The 22,685-nt window shown below is 36.7% G+C and overlaps 1 protein-coding gene across 1 annotated transcript in view; it reads left to right on the forward strand.

Annotated features, from left to right (window-relative positions):
* WDR92 (WD repeat domain 92) overlaps nucleotides 1-22,685 on the forward strand; it is a 129,292-nt gene that overhangs the window by 29,607 nt on the left and 77,000 nt on the right. The window contains 1 exon segment of the mRNA XM_011945276.1: nucleotides 15,423-15,462. Within this exon segment, the coding sequence (XP_011800666.1) occupies nucleotides 15,423-15,462 (40 nt within the window).

The raw sequence follows: 22,685 nt of genomic DNA on the forward strand, positions 1-22,685 counted from the left end.
TTTTTTTAGTAGTTATGGGGTATTGCTATGTTGTCCGGGCTGGTCTTGAACTCCTGACCTCAGGTGATCCACCTGCCTTGGCTTCCCAAAGTGCTGGGATTACAGGCATAAGCCACGGCGCCCGGCCTAACTAAATCTTAAGGTTAGATTGGCAGTTTTCAGAGTGGTTCATGGATACTTGGGGATCCCCAAGACACTTTCTAGGGAGCACATGAAGTCAGAATTGTTTTCATGATAACACTAAAACATGACTTGTCTTTACTGTGTTTCTATTTGTATTGATGGTGCAAAAGCAATCATTAGTAAAACTTGATGGTACCTTAGCATGAATTGAAACAGGAGCACCCTACTTTACTAGAAGTTGTATTCTTTATTACTGTGTACTTGCAGTTTTAAAAAACACCACTTTTGCTTTAGAATATCACTGATAAAGCACTATTTTGTTAAATCTCAACCAGTAACTACACGTATTTTAAATATTCTCTATGATAAAATAAAAATGTAAAGCACTACTTTTACATGTGAAATCGTAATTGTAGTTTTGAGGAAAAACAAGCACTTGTGTGATTTATAAGCTGAACTAGCTGCTTTTTTTCATAGAATACCAAAACTACTAGCGAGAACAACTAATAAAATCTATTATTCACACTTGAGTATTTGGCACACATTTCCTCAAAAATAAACCTGTGTCTCTCAAAGAAAAAACTGATATACATGAAACGGGGAAAAAAAAAGAAAACTTCAGCAAAAAAATAGAAGACATATAGAAAAACCAAATGGTAATTTTAGAACTGAAATATATAATAACCAATACAATAGCCCAGTGAGCAGGCTTAATAGCAAACAGACTGAGGAAAGGTCAGTGAACTAGCGGGCAGAAGTAGTTACCCAATCTGAACAACAGAAAACAGACTGAAAAAAAAAAATGTACAGAACCTCAGGGAACCATGAGACTATAAAAAGATTTAACACTTGTGTTGTCAGAGTCACAGAAGGAGAGGGAGAGGGCAGGATTGAAGAAGTACTTAAGGAAATAATGGCTGAAAATATTGCGAATTTGGCAAAAGACACTGAGTTTTAAAAAGCCAAGTGAGTGTTCAACAGGACAAACCCTGTAGACATCCAGACCAAGACATCTCAAAGTCAAACTTATAAAAACAAGAGAAGTCTTTAAATGAGCACGAGAGAAATTACACTTCATGTAGATGGGGAAAACAGTTCAAATGATAGCAGTTTTCTCATCAGAAACCATAGAGGCCAGAAGGAAATTTCACATTTTTCAAGTGCTGAAAGAAAAGGACTGTCAACTCAGAAACCTGTATCTAGAGAAAACATCCTTCTGGAATGAAAGGGAAATCAAGACATTCTCATATGAAGGAAAACTAAGAGAATATGTCACCAGCAGACTTACCCTAGAAAGGTAACAAAAGACATTCTGAAAACAGAAGGGGTGTGATAAAAGAATCTTGGAACATCAGAAAAGAGGAAGGAACAATTCAAAGTGTGAAAGTATGGGTAAATACAATAGATATTCTCCTTTTGAGTTTTTAAATTGTATTTGAGTGTTGAAGCAAAAATTACAACACTGATGTGGTTCTAAAGGTATGTAGAGGAAATATTTAAGATAGCTGTGAGCAGGAGGAGGGTAAAATGATGAACTAATAAGATAGTGAAAAGTTACCTGTATAATGTACATAGAGCAACCACTAAGAAAGCTCTAGAGATACATGCAGAAGCATTATGGATAAATCAAAATGGAATTTAAAAAAAGTTTAACCCACCAGGAGACAGGATAAAGAAAACAGAAATGAAGGCCAGGCATGGTGACTTACAACTGTAATCCCAGCACTTGGGAAGGTTGAGGCATGTGGATTGCCTGAGCTCAGGAGTTTGAGACCAGTCTGGGCAACATGGTGAAACCTGTCTCAACCAAAAATACAAAAAATTAGCTGGGCATAGTGGTGAGTGCCTGTGGTCCAAGCTACTCAGGAGACTGAGATGGGGGCATCGCTTAAGCCTGGGAGGTGGAGGATGCAGTGAGCCAAGATTGTGCCACTACACTCCAGAGTGAGAGCCTGTTTCCAAATGTATGTATGTATGCACACACACACACACACCCCAATTAAACATATTGGCAGAATGAATTAAAGACATTACCCAATCATAAGATTTCTGTAAGAAATGTACTTTAAATATAACAATATAGGCATGTTAAAAGTGAAAGAAAGGAGAAAGATTTATCATGCAAACATTAATCCAAAGAAAGCAGGTACGGTTATATTTAATATTAGATAAAGTAGACCTCATAACAAAGCAATTACCAGAGAAAGTGACTAGGCATTATATAATGATAAAAGGGTTAATCCACTAAGAAGACATAACAGTTTTAAAAATGTTAGCAGTGGAACTGCAAAATACATGAAGACTGATGGAACTGAAAAGGGAAATAGACAAGTCCAGAATTATAGTTGGAGACGTCAACACCTATTTCTCAGCAAATGATGGAATGACCAAGCAAGAAAATCAGCAAAGGGGATATAGAAAGATAATCAACAATGTAATCATCCAGTACTATCCAATTTATAGAATGCTTCATCTTTTCAAGTGACTAGAGAACGTATAGCAAGGAAAGTTCTGTCCTGGGCCATAAAAGTAAACCTCAGCTGGGCATGATGGTTCATGCCTATAATCCTAAATGTTTGGGGAGGCTAAGGTGGGAGGATTGCATGAGGAGTTTGAGACGAGCCTGGGCAATGTAAAAAGACTCAGTCTCCATGAAAAAAAAAATTAGCTGAGCACGATGGCATATGCCTGTAGTTGAGTGGCTGAGGTGGGAGAGGATCACTCAAGCCCAGGAGTTCAAGGCTGCAGTAAGCCATGTCATGCCACTACACTCAAGCCTGAGCGATAGGGAGACCCTGTCTCAGAAAACCCCCCAAAAAACATAAACATACATTTTAAGGAATTGAAATCAAATGTGTTCTACCAAAGTGGAATCAAACTAGAAATCAATAATAGATAACTGGAAAATCTCTAAACACTGCCAAATAATTTATGAGTGAAACAGGAGGTCTCAAGGGAAATTTAAAAAAATACATTGAACTTCACGAAAATAAGAATACAGCATACCAAAAGTTGTGGGATACAACTAAAGCAGTCCAGAGAGGGAAATTTATAGCACTAAATGCACACAGTTGAGAAAAAGAAAAGAAAAACCCCTCAAATAAATAATCTAAGCTCCCACTTCAAGAACCTAGAAAAAAAGATGAGAAAAATCTACCTGAAGCGAGCAGAAGGAAGGAAATAGTAAATGAAATAAAAAAACAAAAACAATAGAGAAAAACCTTTGAAATAAAAAGCTCATTCTGGTTGGGCACGGTGGCTCAAGCCTGTAATCGCAGCACTTTGGGAGGCCAAGGCAGGCGGATCACGGGGTCAGGAGATCGAGACTATCCTGGCTAACACGGTGAAACCCCGTCTCTACTAAAAATACAAAAACTTTAGCCGGGCGTGGTGGCGGTTGCCTGTAGTCCCAGCTCCTCTGGAGGCTGAGGCAGGAGTATGGCATGAACCCATGAGGCGGAGCTTGCAGTGAGCCTAGATCCCGCCACTGCACTCTAGGCTGGGCGACAGAGCAAGACTCCATCTCAGAAAAAAAAGCTCATTCTTCAAAAACATAAATAAGACTGACAAGTAATAAGACAAATTACCATTATAAGGAATGAAATAGGGGACATCACTGTAGACCCTGCAGATGTGAAAAAAGATAAGGGGTTACTATAACTAATTCTATACACATAAATTTGACAACTTTGAAGTAATGAACCAGTTCCTTAAACACAAACTATCACACTTCTTCCAGTGTGAAATAGAATTTGAGTAGCCCTGTTTCCTTGATACCAAAATCCAAAAAAGATAACTATGGATCAACATCCTCACGGCAGTATAGATGCAGAAACCCTTAAAACATTAACAAATAGAGTTAATACTTTTAAAAGATTATACACCATAATCAGTTATGGTTGTTTTATGGGTGCAAAGCTGGTTCACTGTTTGAAACTTCGTCTGTATAATTATATTAACAGGCTAAAGAATAAAACCCAAGACAAAAGAAAAACTTAGAAAAATGTAGAGGGAAATGTTCTCAGTTGAATAAAGAACATCTGTGAAAACCTACGGCTGACATTATACTTAATGGCAAAAGACTGAGTACTTTCTCTGTAAGATCTGTAACAAAGCAAGGATTTTAGCTCTTTTCAGCATAGTGCTGAAAGTTCTAGCCAGTGTAGTAAGGCAGGAAAAGAATATAAAGGCATACAGATTGGAAAGAAGAAAAACAGATCCTATTTGCAGATGGTATGACTATCTACATAGAAAAATTTCAAGAAATCTACAAAAGATAACTTACAGTACTAATGAATAAGTTCAGCGAAATTGTGCACAATACAAGATAAACACAAAAATTGTGGTTAACATTAAATAGTAGAAGGAAAAACAGGAGTGGGGGTAATGTAGGTGTAGGTGTCATTTAATGGGAAATATGTTTTAACTGTCAAAGTGAGTAATAGGATCTTTAAATAGTTAACATATATTATGTGCCTTCATACATTTGCTGGATGGATTCAAACAAGTTATAGATTGTAATTATGGCAGCATTTATCAGACTAGAAATTTTTAGGGTTTTTTTCCCCCCTCCTAAAATCATTAAAGAAGCTTGGATCTGTCATTGGTATGACTGGTTTTTATCTCCTGTTTCTGTCTTTTGATCTTTTCACTCCCTGTCCCTGACGAGATTCATGCATCCATGGTTTTATGCCTTTTGCTTTATGTTTCTTAAGAAGAGGGAGAATCTGGCCGGGCGCGGTGGCTCAAGCCTGTAATCCCAGCACTTTGGGAGGCTGAGATGGGCGGATCACGAGGTCAGGAGATCGAGACCATCCTGGCTAACACGGTGAAACCCCGTCTCTACTAAAAAATACAAAAAACTAGCCGGGCGAGGTGGCGGGCGCCTGTAGTCCCAGCTACTCGGGAGGCTGAGGCAGGAGAATGGCGTAAACCCGGGAGGCAGAGCTTGCAGTGAGCTGAGATCCGGCCACTGCACTCCAGCCCGGGCGACAGAGCGAGACTCCGTCTCAAAAAAAAAAAAGGAGAATCTGTTCTAGAACAGTTACTAAGATGGTCGGTGACTTTACCGTAGAAAAAACTAATTTCATTATAATAATTACATTAATTGTGCAGTCATCAAGCTGTCTTTCAGCAGCTAAAGACATTTGGATTGATTCCTAAGGTAACTTTCTTCAAGTTCATGTTATTCAACATTAAAAAAAATTCTATTACGATTGTCAGTTTTGGGATCCGAAATCAGTAGGAATCAGGAAAATATTATCTAAAAAATTTTTCTGGCAAAAAAATGAAAAATCCTTGGTTCTCTTTGGTTTAGAGTTGCTTTGATCTTAAAGTGACAAGGTTTGAAAGAATAAAAATAAATTTTATGGATACATTCTGTAAAGCTTTGAATATTTCAGAGGATATGCAGTCAGAATATTTAGACATTTATCTTTATCCTAGTAGACTTTAAGAGATGACAACATTTCCTTATTTGGTTGTAGACTCTTTGTGAACTATAAATATTACTTCAGTATTAGAGTACTGTTTGCTTATTTAAAATGTATGCAGATCCAAATGCTTAATACTCATTATGAAAAGTGAGCATCAAAAGGAAAGAGAAAATCTAAAGTGCTTTAATAACTGGACTTTTAAGAATTTGGGTCTTCTAATGCCCTTAATCTAACCTTGTACTTCAGCGCATTGATGCTTAAATAGGACTTAAACTGTTCCAGACTTTTACCATGCACCTAATCAAATTCTTCCTTTAAAGTAAATTTAGGACAATGTTAAATCTGGCAAAGAATATCAAAAGGTAATAAGACAGTTGATGTCTTCATGGAATTTAAAATCAGGGAAGGAGAGACGAGGGGATGATTTATAAATGTCAAGATTACTGTAAATAATTTTTGGTTTCTCATGATTCTGTAAGATTAATCTGGAAAATGTTATTTGCTATGAATACATTACCTTGAAATGTGTGTCTTATAAAAATAAATGCATATAGTTTGAATTTTGAATAATATGACAGCAGTGAAACTTGATTATTTTAAAGAAAGTGATGAGATTGTTTCTTAACTGGAGACTTAAATTATGTATTAAGCAATTCCATTATATTTGGGACTGAGGTCCTTAATATATTGAGTTATAAAAATCAGCTTTATTGAGGTGCAACTTACCTATAATAAAAACTAGTTTTAAGTATATGATTAATGTGCCTTGATAAATGTATATAGTTTTGTAATCACCACAGACAAGATGTAGAATAGGTCTATCACCCTGAAATGTTACCTGGTACCTTTTTCATTCACTCCCTGCTCTCCCCCTCCCCAAAACCCCTGAACTTTCAGTTACTGCAGTTTGTTTTTTGTAGCATTTATAAATGGAACCATACAGCACATAGCTTTTTGTGTCTGGTTTCTTTCACTTAGCGTATTGCTTTGAGATTCATTATGTTATTGGGTGTATTACTAGTCTTTTCCTGTTCATTACTGAATAGTACTCTGTTGTCTGGATATAACAGTGTATCTGTTCACCAGTAGAAGACATTTAGGTTGTTTCCAGATTGGTCTATTGAGAATAAAGCTGAATAAAGCTGCTGTGGACATGTGAGTACAAATTTTTGTGTGGACATGTTTTCATTTCCGGTTACGCTAAGAGTCCAACACACAGTTTTCTGAAATGGCAGTACAGTTTTGAGTTCTCACTAGCAAGATATAAAATTTTCATTTGCTCTACATCTTCACCAACACTTTGGTATGTCAGTGTTTTTACTTTTAGCCACATACACTGTAAATTTGGTTATTAGTTTTCTGTTGCTGTGTAACAAATTCCCATAAACATAGTAGTTTAAAACAGCACTCATTTATTATTTCATAGTTCCGTAAATCAGAAGCTCACCACTGCGTGACTGGGTTCCCTTCAGAGCATCACAAGACTGAAATCAAGGTGCCAACTAGACCAAGTTCTCTTCCGGGGGTTCTGGGGAAGTCTGCTTTCCAAGCTGTTCACGTTATTGGCGGAATTCAGCTCTTTGCCCTTGTGAGATTGAGCACTCTGTTTCCTTGCTCCTGTTCACTAGAGGTCACTCTCATCCCTGTCAGGCTGCCTGCATTCAATGCCATGTGGCCCCTCCACTTCCCTTGTGTTGAATTCCTCTCCCGCTTTGACTCTTTCATTTTCACCTTCTTAGACCACACAAGGAAAACTGCTTTTAAAGGGCTCTTACGGGTCAGGGCCACCTGGATAAATCTTATCCAGAGGTGGTTGATTTGGGACCTTAATTACATGTGCAAAATCCTTCTGCAGCAGTAACTAGATTAGTGTTTGATTTAGTAATTGGGAGAAAATGTATGTATACAAGGGATTCAGAATTTCAAAGGGCTAAGAATTCTGTTCACCACATAATCATTTATTCCACATCTTCAGTAACACTTCGTATGTCCATTTTAAAATTACAGACATATTTATTATGCTAGTTGCCTGTATAGTAATATCTCACTTTGGTTTTAACTTGCCTTTTTCTAATGTCTAGTGATATTAAACGTCTTTTCATGTGTTTATTTGATGTTAATCATATCTTTTGTTGTGAAATATCTGTTCAAATCTTTGTGTCCTTTTTTTTTAATTGCATATTGCTATTTAGTTGTTGTAGCATCATTTGTTGCAAAGATTTTTTTCCCCCATTTAATTACCTGGAAACCTTTCTTGAAAATTGTGTGTGTGTGTTTACTTTATTCTGTCCAATTGATCTTTGTCTCTTCTTACACCAGTACCACTCTTTTGATGACTAGCTTTATAACTTTTTTTTTTTTTTTTTCCTCTGAGACGAGTTTGCTCTGCCGTCCAGGCTGGAGTGCAGTGGCACGATTTCGGCCCACTGCAACCTCTGCTTCCAAGGTTCAAGTGATTCTCCTGCCTCAGCCTCCTGAGTAGCTGGGATTGCAGGTGCCTGACACCATGCCTGGCTAATTTTTTTTATTTTCAGTAGAGACAGCGTTTCACCATGTTGGCCAGGCTGGTTTCAAACTCCTGACCTCAAGTGATCCACCCGCCTCCACCTCCCAAAGTGCTGGGATTACAGGCGAGAGCCACTGCACCCAGCCCTTTATAACTCTTTAAGTCAGATGTTGTAAGTCCTTCACCATTGTTCTTCTTTTTCATTCAGATCCCTTGGCTCTTAGGTTCTTTGCATCTCCGTATGGATTTTAGAATTAGTTTATTGATTTCTGTAAAATATTCTGCTGGGATTTTTATTGGGATTGTCTTCTATATGCAGATCATTATGGGAAGAATTGCCATCTTAACAGCATTGAGTCTTCTCATCTATTAATAAATATAGCTAGGTTTTCTTAGCTCTTTCTCAGCTACGTCTTCTCCCTACACATCTCTTATTCACTATTTCTAAGTATTTTGTATTTTTGATGATTTTATAAATGGAAGTGTATTCTGAATTTCGTTTTCCATTTGTTTCCAGAATATTAAATATATTTAACTTTTGTATATTGACCTTTTATCTTGCCATCTTGCTTAATTCATTTATTAGCTTTGATAGCTTTTTAGTAATTTGCTTAGGATTTATGTACATACACAATTATGTCATCTGCAACTAAAGGCAGTTTATTCCTTTTCAATCTGTATACCTTTTGTTTCTTTTGTCTTGCCTTTTGTATTTGTGCAGATGTCTTTATCTTGTTCTAATCTTAGGGAGAATCTTATTACATATAACATTTTTTGAAGAATTTTTGTAGATAACCTTTTATAGATTGAGAAATATTCCTAGTTTGCTGAGTTACTCTTGTTTTATCAAAAATGGGTGATGGAATTTGTCAGATGGTTTTATTGTATCTGTTTGGTTGACCGTGTGGTTTTTTTCTTTTTTCTCTGTTAATGTTGTGAATCACATTAGTTTTGAGTATTAAACCAACTTTCCATTGCTGGAATAATCCTTGGTTGGTCATGATGTTTATTTTTGGATTCAATTTGCTAAGATATTCTGAAGGATTTTTACATTATTGGTCATAGAGAAACATTAGATATAGTTTTCTTTTTTTTGTTGTTGTTTTTTGAGACTGAGTCTTGCACTGTTGCCTAGGCTGGAGTGTGGTGGCATGATCTCAGCTCACTGCAACTTCCACCTCCCAGGTTCAAGCGATTCTTCTGCCTCAGCGTCTTGAGTAGCTGGGATTGTACAGATGCCTACCATCATGCTCAGCTAATTTTTGTATTCTTAGTAGAGACGGGTTTCACCATGTTGGCCAGGCTGGTCTTGAACTCCTGATCTTAAGTGATACTCCTGCCTCGGCCCCCCAAGTGTTAGGATTATAGGCGTGAGCCAACATGCCCGGCCATAGTTTTCTTTTTTTGTGATATTGTCTAATTTTGGCATCACAGTAATGCTGGCTTCAGAAAATGAGTTCAGGACAGTACCCTTCCTTTCTGCTTTCTGAAAGAATTTGTGTAGGATTGGTATGTTTTTGGACTTCATCTTTCTGATGAATTGGCTCTTTTTAGCATTATGAAATGTATAATTCTCAAAATGTTTGCTTTTAAATCTGCTTTCTTGCTATTTCTTATGTTTCTTATTTGCTTTTTGTTTCTTTGTACCTATTTGTCTGCCTTTTTTTGGATTATTTTTTCTGATTATATTAGTCAGGGCTCTCCAGAGAAATAACCAGTAGGAGATACATATGTCTAGAAAGAGATTTATTATATGATATTGCCTCACATGATTATGGAGGCTAAGAAGTTCTGCTCCTGCTGTCTGTAAGCTGGAGACCCAGGAAAGCTGGTGCTGTAGCTTGAAGTCCTGAGAGCTAAAGAACTGATAGTGTAAATTCTAGTCTGAGTCTGAAGGCCTGAGAACCAGGAGCATTGAGGGAAGGAAAAGCTTGACTTTGCAGCTCAGGCAGTGAGGCAGAGAACTAATTCAATCTTCTGCCTTTTTGTTCTATTCAGGTGCTGGACAGATAGGATATTATCCAATCAGTTTTACTTAGTTCACCAGTTCAGATGCTAATCTCTTCCACAAACACCCTAGCAGACTCTCACTCAGAAATAATGTTTAGCTGGATAGCTGAGCATCCCTTGACCCAGTTAGGTTGACACAACATTAACCATCACAATGATACCATTTTATTTTGTCTCCTTTTTTTTAAAGCTGTTCTAGAGTTTACAGTATACATCTTTAATATACCATGCTCTACTTCAAATAATGGTTCAGTGTTTCTCTTACAGTGTAAAATCCTGACAACAGCATACGTTCGTGTTTTCTCTGCCCTTTTGTGCTGTTGTCATATGTTCACTTTACATACCCCACAATACATTATTTTTGCTTTTAAATAGTCATATTTTAAAGACATTTAAAAATGAGAAAAATGTCTTTTATACTTACCATTTACCATTTCTGATATTCTTCATTTCTTTGTCTAGATCCAGCTTTCCATCTGATATCATTTTTCTTCTGCCTGAAGAATTTTCTTTTGACTTTTTTTTTGTAGTGAATATATGTTGGAGCCTAATCTTTCCTTTCAGTTTTTGTTATCTGGAAAAAGCATTTGCCGTAATGTTTGAAAGATGTTTTTGCTGGATATAAAAACTGATAGTTTTTTTTTTTTTTTCTTAACACTTTAAACAGATTCCATTGTTTCCTGTCCTTGGTGTCTCTAAGAAGAAATATGCTGTAGTAATTTTGTTATATGTATGTAGTTAATCTTTTTTCCTCTCTGATTATATTTAGGATTTTCTGTGTCACAGCAATTTATTATGTGTGTGTGTGTTTTTTGTTTTATGTTTCTTCTACTTAGAGTTCATTGAACTTCTTGGATTTGGGGATTTAAAGTTTTCATCAAATTTGGAAGATTTGGAGCCATTATTTCTTTAAACAGCAAGTAAAACATTTTATTGACATGAAATTCACATAACAAAATCATTTTAAAAGTAAACAGTTCAGTGACATTTATTTATTTATTTATTTATTTACTTACTTACTGACAAAGTCTTGCTTGGTTGCCCAGGCTGGAATGCAGTGGTGCGCTCCTGGCTCACTGCACCCTTGATCTCCCAGGCTCAAGCAGTTATCCCGTGTCGCCCTCCTGAGTAGCTGAGACTACAGGCATATGTCAACATGCCTGGCTCATATTTTTGTTTTTGTTTTTGAGGTGGAGTCTCGCTTTGTTGCCCAGGCTGGAGTGCAGTGGTACGATCTCTGCTCACTGCAGCTTCCACCTCCCCGGTTCAAGTGATTATCCTGCCCCAGCCTCTCGAGTAGCTGGGATTACAGGCATCCGCCACCATGCCCAGCTAATTTTTGTATTTTTAGTAGAGATGAGGTTTCACCATGTTGACCAGACTGGTCTTGAACTCCTGACCTCAAGTGATCTGCCCACCTCGGCCTCCCAATGTGTTGGGATTACAGACGGGAGCCACCACGCCCAGCCTTTTTTGTATTTTTTGTAGAGATGGTGTTTGCCATGTTGCTCAGGCTGGCATTTAGTACATTTATAATGTAGTACAACCACCACCTCTATGTTGTTTGAAAATATTTTCATCACCCTAAAAGGAAACTCCATAGCCAAAAAGTAATTGTTCACCATTCCTCCTCCCCCAGCAACTGGCACCCACCAGTCTCTACATTCTGTTTCTGTGTATTTTCTTTATCAGTATATTTCATATAAATGGAATCATAAAATATGTGGCCTTTTGTTTTTGGCTTTTACTTACCATGATTTTGAGGTTCATCCATTTTGTAGCATCCTATTATGTTTTACATTGGATGTCATACATTTTGAATTTTATGCTGTTGTGCTAGATTTTGTTTTATTCCTTTAAAGAATGTAAGAGTTTGTTTTGTCAGCTGCTTAAGTTACTGAGACCCAAATTTGATCTGAGACTTGTTTTCTGTCTTTCTTAAGGTAAGTCCAGAACAGCCTTTAATTCATGGCCAATGTAGTCGTTCTGAGGACTGGACCCAATTCCCTGTGTATTTAAAAGTTTCTCCATTTTGGCTCATGGGATCATGAACTATTCCTAGCTCTGCGCAAACTCCCAAAAGTTACTCAACCTGCTACTAGTTCTTTTCCTGGACTTGGGAAGTTTCCTCTCAGACTTAAGCAGAGACTGGAGGAGACTTTTATGCAGATCTCCAAAGGTCTCTCATGCGTCTCCCTTTTCTAAAGTACTCTTCCTCATAAGTCTAATCTCCTTGGCCTTACGAACTTCATGTATCTCTGACTTCTCAATTCGGCAGTGTCTTGGGACTGTGTTTCTGTTCCCCGTTCCTGTGCTGCAACCTGGAAACTTTCTCCAGATAGTAAGCTGGGACATAGATAAGGGCTTACCTCTTTTGTTTTCTTATGTGGGTGATCACAGATAATGCCTGATGAATGTTGTTTGATAAAATTTTTCTGATTTAGTAGTTTTTTAAACACTGGTCGAGTGGTTCATGTAGCATTTCTCCTTCATAGGCAGATGTTACTGAATTTTTAAATCAGTATAGTGTAAGGAAAGTCTATCTTGAACTTAAGGCAAGTGGGTTTATTTAAGGACCTCATCATCGAGTGATCTTGTCAGTAACTTGGTCATGTGGGATGATGCTTGAATTCTTCAAGCTTTCTTATTTAAACTTAAAACATGTTAGCTTTAGAACTTTTTTCATATTTAGATGTAATTTTATGGTTTTTTTTCCCCCCCCAGTTGAGTGGTTCTCTTAGAAGTAAATGTCAGTACCTTATTGGGTATATCTTTCACAGTATCTATCATTATTTTAGTATTTCCCAATCCTAGACTGGAGCTATCGGCTAGAAATTCACTGAAGAATTAATTTGCCTTGAGAAATGCTATTTTTTCCAGTTAAGTCTGATACAATAATTTACAAACTGATGTGTATTTTATGTTTAAATGTAATTATGCATTAGATTCAGGGATCAATAAACTATAGCCCACACGCCAAACCTGAATGAAACAATTACTGATAAATGTAATACTCCCAGCTAGTAGCTTAAGAAGCTGACCATGAGGGGGTGGGGAGAGGAGTATAAAGGGGAATTTCCAAAACTCCTATTTTTTAGTAGTGACTAAGCATGAGGAAGACTGAACATGGAACAAAATTATATTGACCATATTGACAAAATTATCTTTATATTGCCATGTTTTGCTTTGGTTTCCTTTTTTAAATGGAAGGTAAACTATGAAGACATTCTTGCTGTAAAAGTTCAAACAATACAGAATATAGAGTAAAAAGTGGGGAATGTAGGGTAGAGATGGTGGTGCTGCTTGGGAGAGTGACTACAGAGATACGAGTTGTCTTAATTAAAGGATTTTACTTAGCTTTCTAAAAAGTGTTAGTTTTTATTGTGAAGGCAGTGGGAGCTATTGAATTTTAGCAGGGATGTGATGTGGTCAGTTTGGGACAGATTGTGGTTGCAATAATGTTTTGGATATATGGATTCCAAGTTTAGGAGCACAATGAGTTATTCCTTGTTAATGGGAAAGTCCTTAGGAGCCCTGGCCTGGTTGGTTCTTAGGTCTTGTGGGCGTTGTCTAGTTGGGAGTGATACAGATAAATGGGTGAGATAGATGGTATCGTTTACAAAGAATTGATAACACTCTAAAGGTTAGTGGGCTGGAGAAAAAAGGACCTAGTTTTAAAATCCTGCTTGAAACTACCACATAACTACTTTTTACCTACCTATAAAACAGTAATGATACTTATTAAAAAAAAAAAAAACTCACAGTGACAGTGCAAAATTTAGTAAATAAAATACTGGTATGCTCTTGAGAATCTTGCAAGAAACATACTTAATTTTAAGGTAGTGTGGAATAAGGAAAACAAAAAAAGCATCAAAAAAAATTAAGACAAACAAGAATATGTAAGGCAGTAAGATAATCATGGTAAGAATATTAAGATCAATTAAGTAATGTGCAAAATAAGCAGAAATCCATCTCTATTCATTAATATCAAGCTTTATTAATGTTTGCTTTCTTTTATCCTCACTTTAACATACATTTGATATTTAAAGTGACCTAATACTACCAGTTATGGAAAATTGCAATTATCTGCTATAACTTGCAAGAAAAAGAGTAGCTATTGGTACCATGTCAGTTAATTGAATGCTGTAACTTACTGATTAGACTTTGTTTACACAGGGTTAAAGGTATGTTGAGGAGTTTAAAAGCCAGCCATACTGAAAAAAAAATTTAGGTTTTCAATAGCTTCTGAAGATATATATTTAAATATACCAATGTTAATTGTACACTTGAATTAATAGCAACTGTATACTTATTGCTATTTAATTGCTAGGCAGGGTCAAGGTTAGATAAATAGAATATAGGATGCTTGGTATTCAATTTACCACTGAACTTTCAAAATTTAACTTATGTTACTTTAAATTCTATAGACGATTTTAAAGATCTTAATGATTCTACTTCTGAGTCTGTTACACTACTTGGGATTTTTACTGTTTTAGATTTAGAACTACTTTTGATTCCACTGCTAATCAAATGGTGTGATCTTCCAGCAGATATTTGACCTCCCTGGGCCCAGTTCTCAGAGTTGTTAAATGTAGACATTGACCCAGGTCTCTAGTTTTTCTAGAACACTTTTTTCCTTAAATATATTTAATGTAAAATCCTGGTATAGAAAACGGATAGGTTTACTTTTTTTAATATATATAAATTAGGAGTTCAGATAAATTATGTTAAGTTAGGGTCTATTCATGAAATAAGACTTTGTATGAAAAGAAAAATTTGAAATGGTTTTCAAGTGGCTGACTGTCAAGTTAGACTCACCTTTCCATTAATATTTTTCTTATTTTAGTTGCTCAGCATATAGAAAATTACATTTCAATACAGGGAAAAATGATAACAGATTTCTGTTTTTTTCTTTTTAACAGCTCATTTTGCAGTCTCAGGAAACTCTTCAGTTAGAGTTGGCAAGGGAATCTTTGTTCTAAGCTCTACCACAAAATCAATTCACCTAGCAAGACAAGTTGGAGCATTGACAGTCCCTAATGTGTTAAAATTTGGCATATAACATATTTAGGGTGTTAGAAAATATTTAAAATATATTGCAATCAAATGTTTGCGTAAATCCTAAGTGACAGAGCCATAAATCAGAACAGTTTGATTCAAGAACTCTTTCTACACTATTGTTTTCTTACTTATTTTTTAAAAATATAAATGTAATTTATAGATGTGGTCATATTATTAGTTTATGGCTTATTTCCCTATGTTTTTTGGCTTAAAATATTTAGGTTTAATATTTTAAAGAAATTTGTGCCGATTTTATGACTAATTATTTCTTTTTTCTCCCCCCCCAGGGAAATGAGGCAAGTTATCCTTTGGAAATGTGCTCACACTGTAAGTCATATTCTTGTTTTCAAGAGTTACTTTTATTCACTCATCTCTGTCTCTGCGCGTTTGTGTGTGTATCATATACCTCTGTAATGTATATTTACTTACCTTTGTAGCAATGTTAGCCCTTAACTATTTAAAATGGAGAGTGAATTTGACACACAGTCTTTTTATGTTACCAAAGTAGGAATATTTTTAAATAGACTTGTTTATTACTAATATCTACACTGTGCTATAGTTATAAATAAACCCCAAAATCTCAGTGTCTTAAACTAACAGAAGTTTTTCAAGTGAAGTTTCAAAGCAAATTTGTAGGAACTCTTCTCTTTGATGACTCAGTGATCCAGGCTCCCTTGTCTTGGAATGCCACCATCTCTAATGCATGTTCCCAAGATCAGTGAGGAAGAGGGAAATCCAAGGACCTGTAGGCCGTGCTTTTATCTGCCTTGGCCCAGAGGTGATTTATATCAGTTGTGCTCATATTTCATATTTATAGGCCAGAGCTAGTTATGCAGCACCACCAAACTGCCCCTGTTTGGGGCTGAAAAGTACAGTTTTCTGTATTTTCTGAAAGGAGAGACAGACAAGGCACATAGCATTTATTAAGTCCTTTTTTTATTTTTTGAACAAATAGAATCACTAAGTTTTTTGTTTTTTACATTTTAGGGAGGGGTGGGGGTGATTATTTCTCTGACTGAAGAGCAAACTTTCAGAATAAAAGTCTGTTGTGTAGAGCCTTTTTCTGATGTTTAAAATGTCTTATTTTTAAATTTGAAAAAGGTCTTTAATGTATACCTTTGATAGAAGTTTAATATTTGAAAGATTGGATGTTAATTTAGAATTAATTTGCTTGTATTAATATTCCAGTAAGCCTTTTTTGTTTGTTTGTTTTTTTTGAAGACTTAGGTTAGACCAGTGGTCTGGTCACTTACCATAGCCAATTTGATTGTAGCCGGTTAATGGGATGTTGTATCAAGGGCATGTTCATTTTGCCGTCCCTTTAAAAAATACAGGATCGTCCCTTTATGGTTTTCTATTAGAATATAAATTTATTTTATTTGGTTACTGTTAGCTCTTAGGGTTAAGAATTAAGTCTAAAAAACCACTAATTGATGTATAAAACAACATTTATTCTTACAGTGTGTTTTATTTATATTTTAGTATTTACTAATATAAAATAAGGACTTAGTAATTCTTAAGTCCTTGTTTATTCTGTTCATATACATTGTAGTTTTATTTATTTAGCCCCATCTCCTCTTTCCCCACCTACTTTCTCCTCCATCTTCGAATCCTAATTTCTTTTTATCCTCTGAGCAACTTCATTCCCTTAATTTGGTTGTCTTCTGTACTCTCCCATTGTAGTATGTTTGTTGATGTGGAAACCAGAGTTTTATGTTATATTACCAAAGGTATTCAATACTATTTAAACTTTCTGGTATTTTAGAAACTAAAATTCACAAGTATGTATCTCAGATTCCTTTGCAGTCAGAGTTCTTAATGTTACTTTATTTCTGCCACAGATATACTCGTGAGATATGGAAGGTAGAAGTGAATTAGAATTTGTTATTTTCCTATTTTTATTGTTTCTGCTGGTAGGATTCTGGTTGTGATTTGGATTTGTGTGGTTTGTGCAATGCTCTGGAGCCAGAAGCTTTCAAATTTACTATGCAGCTTTCTTATGGACAGGGAATACAGGTTGAGTATTCCTTATCCAAAAATCTTGAGACCATAAATGTTTTGGGTTTTGAATTTTGGGGGTTAAGGAAAACAGGTGTACCTCTTTTTTTTTTTTTTTAACTTTTATTTTAGGTTCATGGGTATGTGCAGGTTTGTTATATGGATAAACTGTGTGTCACGGGGATTTGGTATACAGATTATTTTGCCACCAGGTAATAAGCATAGTAGTTGATAGGTCATTTTTTGATCCTCTTCCTCCTCCCACCCTCCACTGTCAAGTAGGCCTTGATGTCTGTTGTTCCCATCTTTGTGTCCACCTGTTCTCGTTGTTTAGATCCCACTTACAAGTGAGAACATGCAGTATTTGGTTTTCTGTTCGTGTGTTTACTTAGGATAATGGTTTCCAGCTGCATCCGTGTTGCTGCAAAAGACACGATCTTGTGTCTTTATGGCTGCGTAGTATACCATGTTGTATATGTACCTCATTTTCTTTATCCAGTCTACTCTTCATGGGCATTTAGGTTTATTCCATGTCTTTGCTATTGTGAATAATAAATTGTGAATAATGTAAATATATGTGTCCATGTGTCTTTATGGTAGAATTATTTATATTCATTTGGATATATACCCAGTAATGGGATTGCTGGGTCAGATGGTAATTGTTTTAAGTTCTTTGAGGAATAGCTGCACTGCTTCCCACAAAGCCTGAACTAATTTACATTCTCACCAGTAGTATATAAGCGTTCCCTTTTGTCTGCATCCTCGCTGGCATCTGTTACTTTTTGACGTTTTAGTAATAGCCATTCTGACTGGTGTAAGACAGTATCTAATTGTAGTTTTGATTTGCATTTCTCTAATGATTAGTAATGTTGAGAATTTTTTTCATATGATTGTTGGCCACATGTATGCCTTATTTTGAAAATTGTTCGTGTCCTTTGCCCACTTTTTAATGGGGTTTTTTTTTGCTTTTAGGTTTAAGTTCCTTAGAGATTCTGGATATTAGACCTTTGACAGATACGTAGTTAGCAGATGTTTTCTCCCATTCTGTAGGTCCTCTGGTTTACTCTGTTGATAGTTTCTTTGGCAGAAGCCAAAGAATTAATTAAACTAAAGATAGTTTAATTAGGTCCAATTTGTCAGTTTTTGTCTTTATTGCAATTGCTTTTGGTGACTTTGTCATGAAATCTTTGCCAGATCCTTTATCTAGAACGGTATTTTCTAGCTTATCTTCCAGGGTTTTTAATAGTTTCAGGTTTTACATTTAAGTCTTTTATCTATCTTGAGTTGATTTTTGTATATGGCATAAGGAAGGCAGTTTCAATCTTCTGCATATGGTTAGTCAGTTATCCCAGTTATCCCAGCACCACTTATTGAATTAGGGAGTCCTTTTCACTTGTTTTTGTCAACTTTGTTGTAGGTGTGCAACATTATTTCTGGACTCTCTATTCTGTTCCATTGGTCTGTGTATCTGTTCTTGTACCAGTACCATGCTGTTTTAGTTACTGTAGCCTTTGTAGTATAGCTTGAAATCGGGTAGTGTGATGTCTCCAGCTTTATTCTTTTTGCTTAGGATTGCCTTGGCTATTTTGGTTCCATATGGATTTTAAAATAGTTTTTTCTAATTCTGTGAAGAATGTCATTGGTAGTTAAATAGAAATAGCATTGAATTTGTAAATTGCTTTGGGTGGTATGCAGGTGTATCTCGTTTTATTATGCTTTGATTTATTGTACTTTGCAGATAATTGTGTTTGTTACAAATTGAAGGTTTGTGGTAACACTATGCCAAGCAAGTCTGTCTCTGCCAGTTTCCCAGCAGCATGTTTTCACTTCCTGTCTGTGTCACATTTTGGTAATTTTTGCAGTATTTCATGCTTTTTCATTATTATATCTGTATGGTGGTCTGTGGTTAGTGATCTTTGATGTTACTATTGTAATCATTTTGGGGCAGCATGAACAGTGTCCATGTAAGATGGTGAACTTAGTCCAGTTGTCTGTGTTCTGACGGCTGCACTGACTGGCCATTCCCACAACTCTGTCCCTTTCCTCAGGCCTCCCTGTTCCTGAAGACAGCAGTATTGAAATTGGACTAGTTAATAACCCTACACTGCCCTCTAATTGTTCAAGTGAGAAAGAATTAGATATGTTTAATTTTAAATCAGAAGTTAGAAATGATTAAGCATATTGAGGAAGGTGTGTCGAAAGCCCAGATAGGCCAAAAGCTAGGCCTCTTGTGCCACACAATTAGCCAAGATATGGATGCAAAGAAAAAGTTATTAAAGGAAATTAATAGTTTTAACTCCAGTGAACAAACGAATGATAAGAAAAGGAAACAGCCTTATTGCTGATACAGGTACAGTTTTATGGTCTGGATAGAAGGTCACACCAGCCACAACATTCCCTTAAGCCAAAGCCTAGTGCAGAGCAAAGCCCTAACTCTTCAATTCTGTGAAGGCTGAGAGAGATGGGGAAGCTGCCGGAGGAAAGTTTGAAGTTAGCGGAGGTTGATTCTTCAAGTATAAGGAGATAAGCCATCTCCATAACTTGCAAGTTCAAGCGGCAAGTGCTGATGCAGAAGCTGCAGGAAGTCATCCAGAAGATGAAGGTGGCACTGTCTCTCCTCTTGGGGACAGTGCAGCTGGTGACTTTAAGTTACAGCCCAGTGCACAGTTACTCTGTAAATCATAGGACCTTAAGAATTATGCTAAATCACCTCTGCCTGTGCTCTATAAATGGAACAAAGCCTAAATGGCAGCACAACTGTTTACAGCATGGTTTACTGAATATTTTAAGCCCACTGTTGACACTTACCTCTCAGAAAAAAAGATTTCTTTCAAAGTAATCCTGCTCATTGACAATGCAGCGAGTCATCCAAGAGGTCTGATGGAAATGTACATAGAGAGTAACATTTTCATGCCTGCCAACACGACATCCATTTTGTAACCCATGGAGTAAAGAGTAATTTCGACTTTCAAGTCTTATTACTTAAGAAATGCATTGTGTAAGGCTGTAGCTGTCTTTGATAGTCATTCCTCTGATGGATCTGGGCAAAGTAAATTAAAAACATTCTGGAAAGGGCCAGGCACAGTGGCTCACACCTGGAATCCCAGCACTTTGGGAGGCCAAGATGGGCGGATGACCTGAGGTCAGGCGTTTGAGACCAGCCTGGCCAACATAGTGAAACCCCGTCTCTACCAAAAATATGAAAATTCGCCAGGCATGCTGGCATATGCCTATAATCCCAGCTACTCAGGTGGCTGAGGCACGAGAATGGCTTGAACTCCTGAGGCAGAGGTTGCAGTGAACAGAGATCACACCACTGCACTCCAGCCTGGATGACAGAGCGAGACCCTGTCTCCAAAAAAAAAAACACCTGGAAAGGATTCACGATTATAGATTTGCCATTAAGAACATTCTTGATTCATGGGAAGTCAAAATATCAGTATAAACAAGAGTTTGAAAGAAGCTGATTCCAGTCCTCATGGATGATTTTGAGGGGTTCAGGACTTTCATGGAGGAAATAACTGCAGATGTCATAGAAGGAGCAGAAGAACTAGAATTAGAAGTGGAGTCTGAAAATGTGGCTGATCTGCTGCCATCTCATGATAGAACTTGAACTCATAGATGAGGAGTTGCTTTTTATGGGTGAGTGAAGAAAGTGGTTTCTTGATATGGAATCTACTGGTGAAGATGCTGTGAACATTGTTGAAATGACAACAAAGGATTTAGAATATTCCATAAACTTGGCTGATAAAGCAGCAGCAGGGTTTGAAAAGACTGACTCCAATTTTGAAAGAAGCTCTACTGTGGGTAAAATGCTGTCAAACAGCATTGTATGTTACAGAGAAATCTTTTATGAAAGGAATTGTCAAATGATGTGACAAAACTTTATTGCTGTCTTATTTTAAGAAATTGTCACAGCCACCCCGATCAGTCTGTGGCCATCAGCATTGAAGCGAGACCTACCAACAGCAAAACGATTATAACTCACTGAAAGCTCAGATGATCCTTAGCAATTTTTAGCAATAAAGTATTATTATTATTATTATTATTTGGAGACGGAGTCTCGCTCTGTCGCCCAGGCTGGAGGGCAGTAGCGTGATCTCGGCTCACTGCAAGCTCCACCTCGCGGGTTCATGCCGTTCTCCTGCTTCAGCCTCCCGAGTAGCTGGGACCACAGGCGCCCGCCACCACACCCGGTTAATGTTTTTGTATTTTTAGTAGAGACGGGCTTTCACCATGTTAACCAGGATAGTCTCGATCTCCTGACCTCGTGATCCGCCCATCTTGGCTTCCCAAAGTGCTGGGATTATAGGTGTGAGCCACTGTGCACGGCTGCAATAGAGTATTTTTAAATTAAGGTGTATATGTTGTTTTTTAGGCATAATGTTATTGCACACTTTGTAGACAACAGTAATATGTAAACATAACTTTTATATGCACTGGAAAACAAAAAAATTCATGTAGTTCACTTTATTGTGGCGGTCTGGAAGCAAACTTAAAGGGTCTCTGAGGTATGCCTGTATTTGCATTATATATACTGACTGAGCATCCCAAATCTAAAAATTTGAAATCCAAAATGCTCCAAAAAGCATTTATTTTGCATGCCATGTCAACACTCAAAAAGTTTCATATTTCAGAATATTTTGGATTTCAGATATTTAGATTTGGGATGGCCAAACCATGTTTTTTGATGGCCTTGTTCTGTAGTGTCGTTTTGTGAATTGTTCCTAAAAGTTCAAACCAGACTCATTTTTTAGCCTCCTAACAATTTTTAGCATTGAAAAACAACCTTTGCTTCAACTACATAGAGTTAGATTTTGTTGTCTGTTGAACCCATGAAAAATATAATTCCAGGGATGCTGTAGGCTATACACTCTCAAAGTAATGGAAATCTGGATTGGTTATCTGACTTAGTTGGATTTGGAGATAATAATGATCCCATTATCATGAACAAATTGGAACATTAACTTATTTTATGGTTGCATAAAATAAAGTGCTTATTGAAGGCAGAACTTTGGTAGACCAAATTGCTATTGTAAAATATTTGGAGAATGAGGAGTATAAGGAGTGTGGATTGGCTGGTTACTTTTGGCTGCGTTGGAGAACTTAAAGAAGATTACTTATTTAGAAGTTCTTGATTGAAGGACCAGATAAGATGACCAGGGAGCTTAAAAATAATAAGATCTTTTGTGTGAAAGGACAATGGTTGGGAAAGAGGAGATTGTAAGAGTTGAAATAGAGGCCAATAGATTAAGATAACATGAGGTTCTAGAACTCCCACAACCATTCTGAGCCTTCCTTGCAAGCAGACATAGCCTCTTCAACCCCTATTTCATGAGGCTGGTCTTGCCTTGCTTGAGGAGACCTCTTAACGTTGAGATGAGATGTCACTCTGTTTTGTATTAAGACCACTTTCCCATTGCTCATTATGTTTCAGCAATCTCCTTTTTTTCCCCAAAAACACATGTCAATTTCTTTCATTCCTATTACCACCTTCGCTTGTTTATGAGTTTGGGTAGAGTGGTCTTTGGTTGGATGTTTATTTAACTTTG

This window comes from Colobus angolensis, unplaced genomic scaffold, assembly GCF_000951035.1.
Source record: "Colobus angolensis palliatus isolate OR3802 unplaced genomic scaffold, Cang.pa_1.0 Scaffold24, whole genome shotgun sequence".
NCBI classification, from domain to species: Eukaryota; Metazoa; Chordata; class Mammalia; order Primates; family Cercopithecidae; genus Colobus; species Colobus angolensis.